The 16,801-nt window shown below is 39.0% G+C and overlaps 1 protein-coding gene across 1 annotated transcript; it reads left to right on the forward strand.

Moving 5' to 3' along the window:
* Positions 1 to 4,425: 4,425 nt before the first annotated feature.
* LOC140923919 (uncharacterized) lies at positions 4,426 to 13,436 on the forward strand. Its single transcript, XM_073373936.1, has 5 exons — positions 4,426 to 4,571; positions 7,212 to 7,423; positions 11,084 to 11,285; positions 12,154 to 12,359; positions 12,810 to 13,436. The coding sequence occupies exons 1-5, from the start codon at positions 4,457 to 4,459 to the stop codon at positions 13,026 to 13,028; spliced, it is 954 nt and encodes a 317-aa protein (XP_073230037.1). The 5' UTR covers positions 4,426 to 4,456; the 3' UTR covers positions 13,029 to 13,436.
* The last annotated feature ends 3,365 nt before the right edge of the window (positions 13,437 to 16,801 follow it).

Consider the following 16,801-nt stretch of genomic DNA (forward strand, 5'->3'; position numbering starts at 1 on the left):
GTCTTAAGACACAAAAAGTTCCAAGATATCTTCACTTTGCACATAAGTTATCCCTAAAAGTATCGGTTAAACTTATGACAGTTGGTCTTCTAGCACTGAAACTTTTGAACGAGCTTGCAATCACCATAGTAGTGTTGACCGCGGTATCGCTGTGTTAATGAAACAAATAATCTTTTGCTTTTGTTACATTAGACGCCGTCACCTAACCAGGTTAAATTTTATTAGATATTTTAATTAACTAAAAAAATTTGAACCCTGGAAAAATAGAACTTTTTTAAAGAAAATTTCGAGGAGATTGATTTGAGAAGACCTTTCCCTGGTAAATACCTGCTAAAAAACAGGTATTATTCCAACCGAGTCAGAAACATTCATGTGACCTGTTTAAATTAACCTTAACAGAACAAGCGTCCACTCATCGAATAGATGTATGGCAATATTCATCTTTGGAAGACAAAAATATATTGCTTTCCGTTCAAGTCAGTTCTCTAAGTGTCTGCATTTTACTGATAAACTGAATTACGTTCTTCATTCAAGGTATGGTAGTACAGATGCTTATTTATATAATGGAACCTGTTTAGTCTACCAATTATCTTAGTTTTGGATACGAAGGCTGGTCATGTAATGGTCGCTAGAATGTATCATGTGTTTGCAACTTAAGACATTTCCCCTTCCTAGTCATCGATCGAACTCAGAAGAGCACCGGCTCATGTCCAAATAAGCTTTGATTCCCAGCAAACGAACGGACTAGAATACAGTGAAACCTCGATATAACGAACCTCTAGTTTACGAAGTCCTCGATATTCTTTTACCCGAGAAATGGTAAAATATATGAAAAGAACCTCGATAAAAGGAAATCTCGTTATAGCAAACAAATTTCGTCAGTTCTTAGCCTTTCCTTATATCGAGGTTCCACTGTGTAATAAACTGAGGGCCGCAGTCGAACCTCTTCACAGCGGCTGCCCCAGGTAGATACAGAGGTAGATGATCGTTTTAGGGAAGTTAAAACTATCAAAAGTGCTCATTCCCCAAGACAGAAATAGTACCCATCGTAGATTGGTGGTCGTTAGAAGTGGTTCAAGTATTCCAAACACCAACAATACTGCTAAGATTTATCTTCCGAATCAGTTTAAGAAAAAGGCCCGGGTACAAGCTGTGACTCAGCTTATTTTTTGTTAGATTATTGCCGTATTACAGCCCGACCTTAAACATCAAGTTTAGCTTTAATACTGATAGCCAATTAAGTATCGTTTCTACTAAGGCATAGTTGAGGATCCAGTGAGGACATACTAGGGCCTAGCTGGTTGGACTACAAAACAGCTCATATAATTGCGTAGGGACTGGTGTTAAGAACGCGAGAGTGGTCAAACAAAGGTTCTAAAGCGTTGTTATCACGTGGAGATTCAGACAAAAGTAAAATGAATTACCAGTCTTACGAAAAAAAACAAACAATGTTTTGAAGTTTATTTGCTGGTACTATCAGATAAAACGATATCGTTAGATCTCCGTTTGACGTCGTTTTCTATTTCGGGCCTATAGTAGAATTAACCATTAGTTTTGATCTATTTTTCCCTTGTTAGGCTTAGCTTTGGTAACCTATCGGAGTGAAATATGATAGTCAAATCTCTATTTTGTTCAGTTCTGTTTCTTCAAACTACTCTAATTGTAAAAGGTAGGTGAAAAAATGAAAGAAGTCCTTGGTTAGTTAAAGAAGGTACTATTCTACTAGACTTCAGTATACTGCGTTGATTTTTCTTACAAGCGTCGATTACGCTGGCAAAACTTGTCATTGCGTTGTTCCATAAGACAAGAAAGTTTGCTCCACTTTCCCTCTTAAACCCACCCATTGGGGTACCCAAATCATAATGCATGCTAGGGGTAACCTTTTAAATGGAGTATTATCATCCCCAGAGGGAGTGGTGAATGCAGCAAATTTTATTGTTTTATGATACTGACTCAAATGGAACACGCTTTGGCCGTATTGGCCTCACTGGCCTGAAGCACGCTTGTTTCGTTAACTTTACCTCGCTAAAATAGTTTTACAAGCATAAACCCACTTGGGATGTTTCTAGCAAGCCTCCAGCAAAATGACATACAGCAAAAGCACTTCCAAATTATAAATTAAAATATTTTTTGCGGATTTATTTGCAGCATAGTCGTCGCATTTACCGGCTATAGTTTTCTTTTGCTTCTGAGCTTAAAAACCAAAAATTTTCCAACAGGAAAAGCGTCGGTTATACTTGAGTGTTTCAAGTGAATCGATCCTTAATGCTACGTTCATGAAAAAATCAACTAAAAATTGAATAATTATAGACCAAAACTGAACGAATTATTTCTGTATCTAGGTTGTTCAAACTGCGAGTGTGATGAAGGAGGAGCTCTTTCGTCCTGTCAGGTGCCTCAATGTAAACCTAATCATGACCTCCTCATAGAAGAAACCAGCTGCGATGCAAGGGGCTTGAAGTGCTGTAGAATGACGTGCGATGGTCCTGGAACAATGTGCTTACCGGATAAAGAACCTAATGCCGATTTAGGGCAGAAATCGTGCAAAGAAGGCTACAAATGTGTCACTGCTCCGTCTCGTTTGAAAAGAAGACTCCTGATTTCCTGATGCGCTAGTAGCGAATTTTCTCCTTTTTTGCATGTAAATACCATGAACTGCCGCTCACAGTGTATGAGCCCTGAGCCTATACATCGTCGAAAGGGGTTTACAGGGTTTATAAACGAGGGGGCTTAAGATATCGGGGGTGGGGTGGGGGCGCTTATAACCGGAATAAAATAGCTCATCGAAACATACTATAGAAGTGCTAATCAAAATTCGTTTGGTTTTTAGTTAAGCTTTGAAACAGTTCGTCAAGATCAATCCAATTCATTCCAGTAAAAGCTAGAGCATAGATGCTACACAAAGCCAGAGGTTTCTGAAATTCATTGACTTTTCCCTGACTTTTTCCTAACCAATTGTAAAATTTCCTTCACCAACTTAATTAATTTAAAACAATTCAACAAGTTAATCCTGATTATGGACTCGACCCTTCCCTCACAGTCACCTTCTCCACCCATTTATTTATGCTTTCAACAAGTCACGTTCAGTGTACATGAAATGACACCTGTAGGTCCTTTTAAGCACAACGTGCAAAAAGGATTGGTTTTCTTGAAAATCCAAAATCAGCTTGTTGTTCAATTTCATATTCTACCAATATAACATGATTCATGACCGCAAAATGTACGAAATAATTTTGAATGTTAGAAAACGACAAAAGTAGAGGAAAAATAATAAATACGTACTCTTAAAATTTCACTTTTCCGTGACTTTTTTCAAATACTTAAATCTCCATGACTCAAACTGAAAGTAAAATTCTCTGACAGTTTTCCTTGACCATTTCCAGACCTGTGTCAAACATGTAGAGAGGGCTTTATCGGCTTAAAATAGCAAACGAGTTAAAAATTATCATTTTTTTGCTCAATTATCTCACTGTTTTAGTATATAATAAAACAGTTATTTTCTTTGCCAGTATCATAAGTTTAGTAGTAATTAAAGACATGTAGCCTGATCTAGCTGGGTGCAAAGAAAAGTCAGAAAAAATGAGCATGAAAACACAGTAAGGGCTGGTTGTAGGGAAAGACGGCGAGGGAAAACAAACTTCACTCGCGTTTCTTATTCTCTCTATCCCTCTTTCTCTCTTCCACCTTGTCAAAAAAGGCGTTTCAAAAATCTCAGGTTTTTCTCCCTGCCTTCTATCTCCCGTCCCCTCCCCTCGTATATACCCTACTTGTTTAAAATGGTCCTTACGTCCCCTGGTCAGACCCAATTTTAATGACTCGGTTTCGCAACCTTACGGCGGCTGTGTCGTCACCACTTATACAGCTGTGTCCGTCCATTTTTTGAAAACCCATTAGCACATTTATTCGGATTACCCTTGAGTTCTAAAATTAGCAACCAATGTGTGGTGGACAAAGTTATGCCACAAAGTACCGGGGCTCGTTTATATGAAACTCTATGCCATTACCGAACCAATAAAGCTAATTGGATTAATAACGAGGCGAAATTAGTAGCTTTGAAAGTTTAGGAAAACCCAAATGGACTGGTTCGGGGTATAGAGCAGGCGCCACATTTCTTGAGAGTTTTGAATTTAAAATATATTTATGGATTTTTCGGGCCCGTATAGTAAATGAAAATTTCGAAAAATGGGCCTTAGGTCTCACTCATATCCTCCTAAAAGGTGTAGTTGCTTGTAAACCATTGTTTAAGTCGTTTAATTTTTTATGGCGCGGAGCTATCGTGGCGTTTATCACATGCCCTCTGAGGGCATGTGTTTTATAACATGCCTTTTCTGAGAAATTCGACGTCATGGAAAAACAAATATTATGCTTATAAGTTCCAAGAAACCGAGAGAGGGCCAATTTATGCAGAACCATAAAATATTAAAAAGGACGACTAAGAAGGTATATGCCGCGTTAAATGCATAACAAAAGGGTAAAAAATACTAACAAAGGTTACACAGGCTCCGTAGAAGACTTTGAAGAAGTCATTCAGCTTGAAGATATGGCTGGTCCTAGCAGTGGTAGCCGGAGAAGTATGTAGAAGCGTAAAATTTCCCCTAAATCAAAATATGATATTTTTATTCTGCCCTTTTTTCCGTGAGACACAGGCTCACCTTGGATCCAATGCTGGGCCTATGCGTTTGCGCTTAAAAACACTGATAAGTTGATAGATAATGCACAACCATATGTAAAAAACAGTTATTTACCTAAACAAACCTAACCGAAATTGCTATTTCTAGTAGTATTTCCTAGCAGAATAATGCTGACGCGACTTCTCTGTAGTTCAACTTGTAGCTCAAGGAAGATTTAATCATGAATATCGAAGATTTATAATCCATGTTTAAACGGCCCAGACTTTAAACATTCGGTGCTATTCAGTGCAGAATGACGAGCTCTACGTGTACGATTAATAAATAAATACTTCTGGATCGTTGCTTTGATCAATTGGAACTAATTTCAGTCGAGCTTTCCATCGTCATGATCTTCGAATCTTTCCCGGCCGTTGTCGCTGAACAGTTTTTACTCTTTTTAATTGAAAATCTAATACCAATAATAAAACTTCGATATTCCATTGCCCTTGAGATTATTAAAACGTCTACATCTGGACTTCACTGTTAAGTATAACTCTTTATTTAAGCGTTTAGGGTAGAACGTTTCCATGACAATCGATGCCGCCACTGACCATGACATCTTGCCAGTTTTCGAATTTCACCTAATAATAATACATTTATAGCCCGAAATTGTCCATAAAAATGTTTAAATGCGCATGACAGTCAGGTAGAAAGTAAGGTCTAAGATTTAAATAGATAAAAATAAAATTTTTAATTAAAAAATACACAATAAAATATTACAATGATAAAAATGTTACATACTAACACGAAACAAGATAGATGCTAAGTTATGATGATAAAAATATATGCTGAACTAAATAAGTGTTTTAAGCGTTACTTTAAAAACAGCAAAACACTTGGCGCATTTGACATCGAATGAGAAAGCATTTCAGAGCAGCCCAAGTAAAGAACCTGTCAGCAAGTGTTGATTTGGTTATGAAACTGGGTAAACTAAGTGAAACATTGTCATTTAAATTTTTTAAGATTATATTTCGATGGACGCCTAAAAGAAATAAGAAATGATATTAAAGACGGGGCTAAACCATGAAGATCCTCAATCAAAAGAATTTTAAACTAATTCTAAATCTTATTGGTAACCAGTGTCACTCTATAATAAGAGGCGTTATGTGACTAAATTTGCATTCCTTAAAAATCAGTCTAGCACAAGCATTCTGTACACGTTTTCCAGTAGGGTATTTAGTGAGGAATCAGGCAGAATATAATAAGCTGTTGCAGTAGTCAAGACGACTGGATACGAATACTGCCTGAAATGCATGAATGTCTCCGTTGACGTTCGTTCCTGACGCGTCGTATGTTGTAAAAATAGAAACATGAAGAATTAGAACCGCAGATGTTTGTAATATGCTTTGACATGGACACTAGTCAAGAGTCAAACTATGAACCGAGATTCCTTGCAGTGGGAACGGGATGATTACAGGGTAGATGAATGTCTGCGTTACCTAGGCGGATTCTCGTGATTTCAACCTTTTCCAGCTGTTGTGCCAATAATAAGAAATCCAGTTTTTGTCGTCATTCAATTTAAGATTGTTCATTAAACATCCACAAACAAATATCCGATATCAAGAGCCGATAAACAATTTTCCGTGCGAAAGCTGGTCCAACTTAAGATTAGGACTGAAAGAAATGTAAACCTGTGTATCGTCTGCATAACAATGAACTCCAGAGAGATAAGTTTTGACAAAGAGCCGACACTGCACAGCATAAATAGAATGGGACCTAGACAGGAACCTTGAGGCATGCCACATTCCAAACTGAACTCATCAGAATGTATGTCGATTTTTCCTGAGGGGAGGGGGGTCTGTACATAGCCTACAATGAGTTTCGTGACGAAAGTAAAATTCTGGCAAAGGAAACGTTATATAATGCGGCTTGATTCCTTCTTATATTTATTTCACGGCAACGATAAACACGACCGTTTTCTCGTCCGGCTTTTTCGCAACGGACTTAGGCACCAGTACGAGTTAGATCTTGTGAATGCCATTTTCAAAACTGTTTGTGTTCGAGCATATTTTTGGAATATGACAGAGCTTACTTTCCCTTTCAATTCACGGACTGCTTACAATGAAGTAGTATACCAATGATACTTGGTTCTGTTTTTCTCGACTTCGCAGAGATTCGGCACGATCGAACAGTTTAGCGCGATCAAGTGAGTACTGTGTGCTTCCTTAAGATCAAATTTTTGCAAAAACGTACAAAAAAGCATGATACACGTGCAGACTTGTTGTTTTGCTCGTTAAACCTATTGTTCTTTTTGACTTTCTTGTTACCGTCCGCGTCGTTGGATCTTAAAGTCTATTAAGAAGAATTTCATTGGTGACTCTCAGCAGTTCAGTCTCTGTACTGTGATTCGGACAATATAGTGCTGATTGTGACGCTGGAAACAGATTATGTTGTAGTTACTTAGCCGAAAATAAACTATATGTTTCATTCATTAAAGAAAAATTCCCTTGAAAACGTCCTTTGGTCTGATATGGTTGAAGAGCCAAACAGAAGTTCCCTTTTAATTAGTAATTTGTTACTTCGCTTTCTTTGAAAATGCAGCCAACACGAATTCCTTAGCGGCAATTTCCCTACCTGTCGTGAATCAACCCCAGGCCTTCACAGATGACATGTTAGATGAAGACTCCAGAACTCTGATGACTGGATTAATCTTTCAACACACTTTAAGTGGTGCAAGCCTGCAGAACACTCTGAGGCAAAGTGCAGTCAGGCTTCAACGTGAAATACAAGCACGGCAGTTTGCTCAAAACAGGGTCAGTCAATTCATATGTTTAAGTTCTTCACTGACTGAATATTTCCAAATACGTTAGAATTGTCTCGAATAGTTTCCTCTATGCTCTTTTTCGTGTGCCATTCGCGGGGGGGGGGGGGGGACGTTACAAACAGAACACTCACGAAATATCTTTTTTCAGTTCGGGACTTCAATCGCGCGCTATACTGAAGAAAGTAAAATAAAAATTCTCCCCGGCGGGGATTCGAACCCCGGTCTCCCGCGTGACAGGCGGGGATACTTACCACTATACTACCTAGGAACCCGCCAGGAAGCATCTTTTGCTACCTTCTTCGTTTAATGTGTTACTTTTGCTACTGATCATGAGCCCAGTTCCATAAATCTTAGTAAACTTGGAAGTCGATTGGAGTTGAAAAAGTGGACTTTTGCCTGGGAAAGAGAGTATTACTGTTTAAAAACGATGTCAAAATTCTACCTGACTGACCACGCTGGGTCACGTTGCAACAAAAAAAGGAACAATTTCGGCTTTCATGAAGGGGCTGAGGCGAGTTTTAAGACCAACACCTTGATTAATTTTAACCGGTAGGAGTTATCATCATCGCAAATAAAAACATTTGGATTTTAATAATCTTCACTTTGAACTGCCACTTTGGCTGGTATCTCAGGTCTTCAGCAACACTCTAAATAAGCCATAACGGGAGCTTATCATAATGTCAAACAGCCCACATACTAAGAAAAGTACTGCCGCTGAAGTACCTTCTTCCCCTATAACGCCCCAGGTCCACTTCTTGATTAGCAGTGGTGAGATGTAGTGCGGGCGTACAAGGCAGAACTTGAGGAGATGGACAGTTATACAAGGCAACTTTTGGTACAATATGGTTTGATCCATCCTAGAGCTAATGTGTTGCGTTTGTACACACCTTGAAAGTTAGGGGGGGGGGGTCCAACTGGGGTAGAAAAGTGTGTTGTCAGTGAGCATAGGTCGTTGGACCTAAAAACTGTAAGCACTAAAGAAGAGCTTCTGAAATAATAAATACAGTGGAACCGCCATTTAACGAACCCCTACATAACGAAGTCCTCAGTATAACGAAAGATTTTCAAAATTACAGTAAAAAGTATGGAACAGAACCTCAATTTAACGAAATCCTTATTATAACGAACACAATGCACAAGCCCAAATGTAAAATGTCAACGTGTGATAAGAGATGAATGACAGACAGACCAACAAGGATAAAATTTATGTGTACAGTAGTTTTAAGCAGTTTAGATTGCCTTTTCTTGAGTTCCTAGTGCCGTAGCTATTTATAGCTCGGTACTGAAATGTTATTACAGGAAATGTTGGGTTTTGTAAAATAATTGTTAAAAATGCCTCGATATAACGAACATTTTGGGTACCCTCGGGGGTAAATCGAACCCTCGATTTAACGAACAAATCTCCCCAGTCCCTTGGCACCTCGTTAAATCGAGGTTCCACTGTAAAAGCCATTGATAACGGAGCTTTCGCATTGTGTAAATTTGGTTAGTATCTATGCATACAAGAAATTTTGGTAGTGATCTGTTTTCACGTGACCATACGCCCGTCAGTAAGTCAATGAACAGGTATGGCAACCCAAATGCAACTCGAGTTTTTTTTGGCGGGAATTCGCATAGTCACCCGCGACTTGTGAAGGAGAGACAATTAAAGAGTCAATAAAGACGAAACGGAAAGCGGAGATTGTTTCTGTATCTGTTTTGTCTAACGTATTAAGCTTAAATTAATTGTCATGTCCACAAATTTGGAATATAGGGAAAGAGAAAGAGAGAGAAAAAGAGGCCCTCAAGTTTGAAATGAGCGGCAGTGAAAAAAAAAGGTGAAACTAGAACACGTACGACATCAATCCTCCATAAAATGTGTAACTAGGAAGTTTCTGGAAGTTTCACCACGTAGCCATCCAAAAAAATGGCAGAGAAATGTTTAAAAAAATTGCTGCAGTTGCAAAGTTGTTTTTTGCTAGTTAAACCTATTGTCGTTTTCAAGAGCCATAATAGGACAGAGAGGGAGTCTAAGGGCGTTTTTAACCAGTTTCTATGGTAGGTTTTTCGTTGAAGAAGGACAATTTATCAATTACACACCCTCCACATCGTCCCTCAGACAGCCATTTTTTTTTTTTATTTATTGACCCCACCTCGCTTTGGCGCGCTGAATTTTCCGGAAGTCAACCAGTTAACCGGAAACTGTTTCCGCATGGTCCGCATAGTTCTAAAAATAACTTTTTTGAAATTAAGATATCCCAAAGGCGTCACTGGGAGCCTCCCTCTCTGTCCTATTATGGCTCTTGTCGTTTTTCACCGTTATCGTTGCCTTCAAAGCTTAGCATTACACAATTTTATATTTTGTTTGAGCAAACTATAAAATTAATATTAACGAGAGCTTCGCTACAGTAATCTCAGTTGTAGAGGAGAACATCGAAGGAAGGAGGAGTATAGGAGAAGGATCGATGTAGCGAAGGTTCCCCTAAGGGAAGCCAATGCCACTAGTGGAATACTAAAACCTTGAAGATAGAAAAAGTCCTGTGACTGGTTATCAAGGCGCGAAACAAAGAGTCTATTGATAGCCGCTCAAGACCAAGCCTTAAACGCAGAGTCGGATCGGTGTAGCTTATGTCGCTAGCTGACAGTAGATAATGCAACCCAAATCGTATTAGTGGCTGCAAGATGCCAGTACAAAAAGATTACAAGCGGAATCACGATAAAGTATGCTCTTATCTTCACTGGTGTCTCAGCAGGAAGTATGGGCTTCTAACTATTCGGAACTAAGGGTAGAAATTGCTCTAGTATAGAACATGGGGACAGAAGTGGTTCTTGTGGTAATAGGTGCCCTTGGTTCCACTAAGAATCTGTATCGCCACCTTGAAAGTCTCGGGATTAAAGTGCTTGTCTCGACGTTGCAGAAATCAGTACTGTTTACTACAGCTAATAATGTCCTGTGAAAGGTACCTTCTGTCTTAGGTCATTGCATGACATTATAGACAGAACAATTTATGAAAGGAGCTCTAGTACCAATATTTACTATATGAAATAGTAATAACAATAATAATAATAATAATAATAATCAGTCAAGAAGTCATGCAGGGGAGCTCAACAAATGATCTGAAAGTGTAAGGAAGTCACTATTGTGCCTGTGATTATTTGCGCCTTGGAATAGTGTCAACCAGCCTGAGGAGACAGAGGAAATGGTCACAGGGGATTGACGTAACCAAGAAACTAGAGCTGCTACAGAAAGAATGCCTCTTGGTAACAGCAAGGGTCCATAGAAGAGTATTAGACATGGGATAACTCACACCAATGTTAAGTAGAGGGAACACAGGCAACTAAGGACCACTAAGCCACGGGCGTGGTCAGCTGCCAAAGAGAACTTTCAGTTTTAATGACTGTGAAACATAATAATAATAATAATAATAATAATAATAATAAAAAGGAAAGAAAGGGATGGTAGAAAACATCAAGAAAGTATCAGGGAGAGCTACTGTGACAGAGACTCAAAAGATCTGCATACTGGGATCTGCGCGAATCCTCAGAAAGGTGCTTGGTGTATGAACAGAAAATTGACTTGAGTGACTGATGCTGTGATAGAAGAGACAACAACAATAATAATAATATTAATATTAATAACAATAATAGTTCTTCAATCTTATGTTTTTAGGAGATCCCGGGCTACGAAAATCTTTTAACAGGGCTAATCTACGAAGAGGAAACCTTTCAAGAAGTAAACACCTTCAAATTTATTACCTACTCTAGACTTGAGTTCTGTGATGAAAGAGGTAAACCACAAAGCCAGCGTAGCGGTGGGATATGCCGCCTGACCAACAAGAGACTTCTTTTCTTGTCTCAGTTTGGTGAAGCTAGTAAGTGTAACTTAGTTTAAAGACACTTGAGAGAAAAATTGAACCAAATACAACGACAATTATGCCACAGGAACTAACTTAACCTCCTATTCTATTAGTGGGACTTAAAGTTGAAAACTTCGAAGGTGAACTAGTTCGTGAAAATTTGATTTGATTTTATCTAATGATCTGAGAAAGTAAGCCAAAGCAGTAAGCCTTTCGCTAATTCACGGTGGCCAATTAACGTTTTCAATTCAGTTGCTATTTAGGAAAGAAAGAAATTATACTCCGAAGGGGGTAAGGGGATCAAAAGTAATTTAGCAAGTAAAATGTTCGACCGAGTTACTTAATTAGCTTTGACTCTTAACAGATGACTTTACACAGTCTATTTCGCTCATTGTTTATGTACATTTTTACAACTGCGCAAGTCATTTCGCCCATTCTTTGTGCACATTTTTAAAGCTGCGCAAGTAATTCATGTTGCAAGGTTGTTATATCAGTCACCACCCATTAAGCACGCACGGTCAAACGGGTGAGAAAGAATTAAGCAGCAAAGCACACTAACTGCGCATGCTCCCCATTTGTCTGCATTTTACTCTCTTAAATCTTTTGTGAACTTTTATTTCTAATACCCGACTGATAAGTTTGGCAAAAAAGAAGGAAATATAAAATAAGTATGCAAAGTTTTCTCACTTTTTTTCTTCTGTTCAGTGGGGCATCGAATTCTGCATGGGCCAAGAGATATAAAGATGGTGTTTTATCGAGTAAGGCAGTTGACGAATGTTAGTTCTAATAAAGGTCTTTAGTCAGTCTTTTTTTTTGTGAAAAGTATTTAGGGCATCTAAGACACATGTTAACAAATCAACGAGAATGTAAATACAAATTTCAGGTGCGTCCTTGGTCCCGTGGGGCGACCCTAATAAGCTTCCAGGAGGGTACTCTCTAAAAGCATCCTATAATGACATCACCTTCTACATGCCTATTCCACTGCGGTGTCTGCGCAGTGTAGAGATGTTTGGAAAATCAGGTTGTCAAGGGGAAGTAAAAGTCCATGGTGAAGCTCCGTGCTGCTTTGGCTGGTGTGGATTATTTGGGGTAAGACAAAATACTAAATATCCAGTAACGTTTTTTAGGATGTTGGGATCAGTCAAAATTAAGACAATTGATGTGACAATAAACGAGAATTTCTTAAGAAAATCTTAGCCATAAACTAAAACCTTAGCCAGAAACTAACTTGGAAAAAGGAGGAAAGCCAACTTATTAGCAAACGAACGTACGAGAAAGCAGAATACTCTGCAGGCCTTAGCATATGTTTCTTTCAGATGATCACAGATGGGAAGAGGGCTGGTATAAGTTCAGAGTGATTTCGCTAGTCATTGGAATTTGCAATATTCGTTTTTGACGAGGGTAAACATTCGCCGTAGAAATAAGGCTATCGATTGCAGTTGTGCTGTTTGAATACTCTGATGTAGCTGCTAACAAATACTTAGAGTAAGTACGTCGCAGTGCCATGAATTTGAAGGTCACATTGTTTCAAATTTGCAGGTAGATTGCTGCCCTAATTCCAGAATTCTAAAGCAATGGAGGCCAGAACAGCCAAAGATCCCCAGCCATTACAGAGAAATGCGGGTCACTATCGGCGTTTTAATGCCACCTTGGGAACGCAAAATGTTTGTCCATATTCACATTGATCCAACTGTTCCTTTGCCTGTTGCCAGAGATTTTGTCGCCTTGTTGCAAAAGAATTTTCCTGAATCGAATTAGAAGGGAACGATAACTAAATTCTTTTATTATTCATTCAAAATATTTCCCCAATTCTGATTGGCTAAAAGCACACGCATGATTCACCATAACCAGTTACTGATGACCAAATTTGGAAGAATTTTCTGTTTAACGAGGAAATGACGTCAAAAATGCAACCTTCTACAAGTTAATGCACCGTTAACCTAGAAGACCTGGGGACGAGGTTGAGTTGTGTTTGTTGTGAAAACTAAAATGGCGGACACTCCACTCCAAGAGCAAGAACTACAACTAGAACTAGGCGAAATAATAGCTAAAAACATAGCAAAAACAGCAAGAAGACAACTCGGAGGGCGACATCTGCTATTTGGAGAATATTTGTGGAGCTGGACAAACCTAAGCGCACACTATCGAAGATGAACTTAACATCGATGCGGGTAACCATGTTTTAGCTATGTTTTTAAATTAGGAATCATTTTGAATGAATAATAAAGCAATTAATGAATTCGGCTTTCTAAGGATATGAAGAATTAAGCAGATCTCGGAGGGTTTTTTCCACCTCGGCCTTCGGCCTCTGTGGATAACACCCTCCTCGATCTGCTTAATTCTTTATATCCTACTCAGCCTCATTCATTAATTGTTAATTAATTATAACATTCAAAGAGAATATGCAGTCATTTATTTTTTTTTCTATTTGATATTTACCTGTTTTATACCTAGTGACTTAAAAATCCATGAGGAAATGTCCATTTGCCTCTTTTTTTTTTTAATGTAAGAGGGTGAAACACAGAAAATTAGCCTGGCTTTCATTTTAGTGGAAAATGGCCTCTGCTTTTAGGAATGTACGCATCCAATCTTTCATCTGTTGCTCTCAACGCTGATCAGTTGAATGTTCTCAAATATGGGCTTACGCACTCGATTTGCCCACCCTCGATCAACAAAACGGACATCTTCGCATGCTTTGAATTGATTAGCCAAAGGATGTTAAAGAACCTCAAGGAGAGCAAGGACACGGGCAAACTGGCTACGGAACTGTCACATTTGGCTCACACGTACGTGTCATCATATCGACCCACGGCCTCGGATTTGAAAAAGCACAGGATTCTAAAAGAACTAAGAAAGAACAAGAACATTGTAATATTGAAACCGGATAAGGGTAATGGGGTAGTAATTTTAGATAGAGTAGAATATGACAAGGGTTTATTTAAAATCATTAACGACACTACTAAATTCAGGGTCCTTACATCCGACCCTACTCTTACCCGGGAAGGGAAACTACAGCGATATCTCAGGGAACTTAAGAAAAAAAGGTCACTTTGATCCTGACGTCTATGAGACCATTTATCCAAGTGGATCTCAGCCTGCCAGGATATATGGTCTCCCTAAGATGCACAAACCACGAGCGCCAAATTCCACCCCTCCATTTCGGCCCATAGTTTCCTCCATAGGCACCTACAACTACAGCTTGGCTAAATACTTAAGTAATCTCCTCCAACCTCATATTCCGTCCACATTCATTGCTTCAGATTCCTTCACTTTTGTGAAGGAAATCAATGATCTATCTTTGCACGGGATGTTTATGGTCTCCTTCGATGTTGAAAGCCTCTTCACTAACATCCCTCTAGATGATTGTATTAACCTTGCCGTCAAATATATTACTGAGGGTAATCCAGGGTTGAAACTTAGTAAAAATGAGCTCAAAAGGCTGTTTGAGTTTGCTACCAAGGAAACTCACTTCCTGTTCAAAGGTAACTTCTATGATCAGGTGGATGGTGTAGCCATGGGGTCCCCCCTTGCCCCTGTTCTCGCCAATCTCTTTATGGGTCACCATGAGAATATATGGTTGGATCAATACGGGGATTCAGAGGTATTATTCTATCGTCGCTACGTAGACGATACATTTTGCCTTTTCCACTCTGAACGGGATGCAACCCTTTTCTTCGATTACATCAACAATCAACACCCCAATATACGCTTTACAATGGAGCAGGAAACTGACCATGTTCTACCTTTCCTAGATGTTCTAATCAACAACACTGACCCACACCAAAGTGCAACCACCGTTTACCGGAAAAAGACTTTCACAGGTCTGCTCACTAGTTATCTGAGTTTTTGCCCCTTTATCTACAAATTGGGGTTAATCAAAACCTTGATTCATAGAACTTTTAAGATAAACAACACTTGGATGGGGTTCCATACTGACCTTCAAAAATTGTCTGTCATTCTGCGGAGGAATCTCTTCCCTGAAAACCTTATCAACAAATATATTTCTAAATATATTCAGACAGCAGTCAAGGGAGGGAAAACACAACCCTATTCAGGAGTCAAGCCCCAGGAAACGCCTAAGTTCTTCTTCAAAATCCCTTACGTTGGGCACTTCTCAGTCACGGCACAGAGGAGTATACGCAAACTTGCTAACCGGTTATGTAAACCTATTGATTTAAGGTTAGTCTTTACTACTTTCAAAGTCAGGAATCTTTTTAATGTGAAAGATGCTGTCCCTGAGGGGCTACGCACGCGTGTGGTCTATAAATTTTCGTGTGCAAGTTGTAATGCTTGTTATGTTGGTGAAACCAGCCGACACTTCTCCACACGAGTGCGCGAGCACTTACTTTCAGACAGGTCTTCGAACGTTTTTAAACATCTGCAGGGTTCAGAGTTTTGTAGAGCATCCTGCATACCGGATTGCTTCGAGATCCTGGACTCTGCAGCCACTAAGTACCAAGTGAAGCTTAAGGAATCCATGTTTATAAAATGGGAGAAGCCCGATCTCAACCAGCAGGTGAAACACATTAACCTGACTCTCTCCCTGTAAAGAACTAAGCGTCACTCACTTAACTTTGTTTTAGTACGCAATATTGACAATTCAATGTAACGAACTTTGTAAGATCGCGCGCCCTTTAAATTCAACGGCGATTTCAAAATATGTAACACTGAAGATGACGGATGTACCGTCGAAACATGTCTGGAAAATTAAAGAAAGTTGTTATGTTTATACGACAATGTACGCATACTACTTTTAAGTGGAAAACCCCCGAACCGGATTGTAAAGATAATCAGCATCTCGCAACCCTCCAATGACCCCTAAACATATTCGAATATTTGTAGAAAGGCCCGCCCATATTATAGTGTTTCATCACATTCACTGATTTAGTGTGCAGTCTTAATGTAATAGCTGTTCCAAGACTATAAGAAAGGGATACGCGGGGATATGCCATTCGTAATATAAATATTAGATTAAGGCGCTATATTATTTCAAATGGTATTGAACTTATTGTGCTGTTGCACAGCTGTTAAAAAAGAACATGTCTCAACATAACATTGCAAAAATAGAACTTTCATCTACGTATACTTGAATATTGAGAGAGATCTGGTCAAGCTCGTTATTAGATTATGCAAAGTGGTATCACATTGAGTAATTTTGTGTTGCAGGAAATTGCCCGTTCGAAGTAGCAAATTCCTTGGTGTAAATGTTGCACTGGTTAAAAAGCACTCATTGATTTAATTATAAACGCATTCAAATTTGGAAGAAGTCATTTCCCTTTCCCTCTGTACGTGGTATGATGATGTTAAGCTAGACCCCGGGGGTGGTACTGCCATATATGGGCTTTATAGGTATGTGCCGCTGTGAAGGGTATGGTTTTCAAGCAGTTTACTGTAGGATAGGGTATATAAATCAGAGCGTTTGGGTCTAGAATAGGGTATCATTTTTCAGGAAACTGATCAGTTGGTTGACGATTTTATCTAGACTAGGGAAACAGCTACTCTAGGATAGGGGGGATTTGAGGAGTTTACCC

The sequence above is a fragment of the Porites lutea genome, chromosome 14 (assembly GCF_958299795.1).
Source record: "Porites lutea chromosome 14, jaPorLute2.1, whole genome shotgun sequence".
Classification (NCBI taxonomy): domain Eukaryota; kingdom Metazoa; phylum Cnidaria; class Anthozoa; order Scleractinia; family Poritidae; genus Porites; species Porites lutea.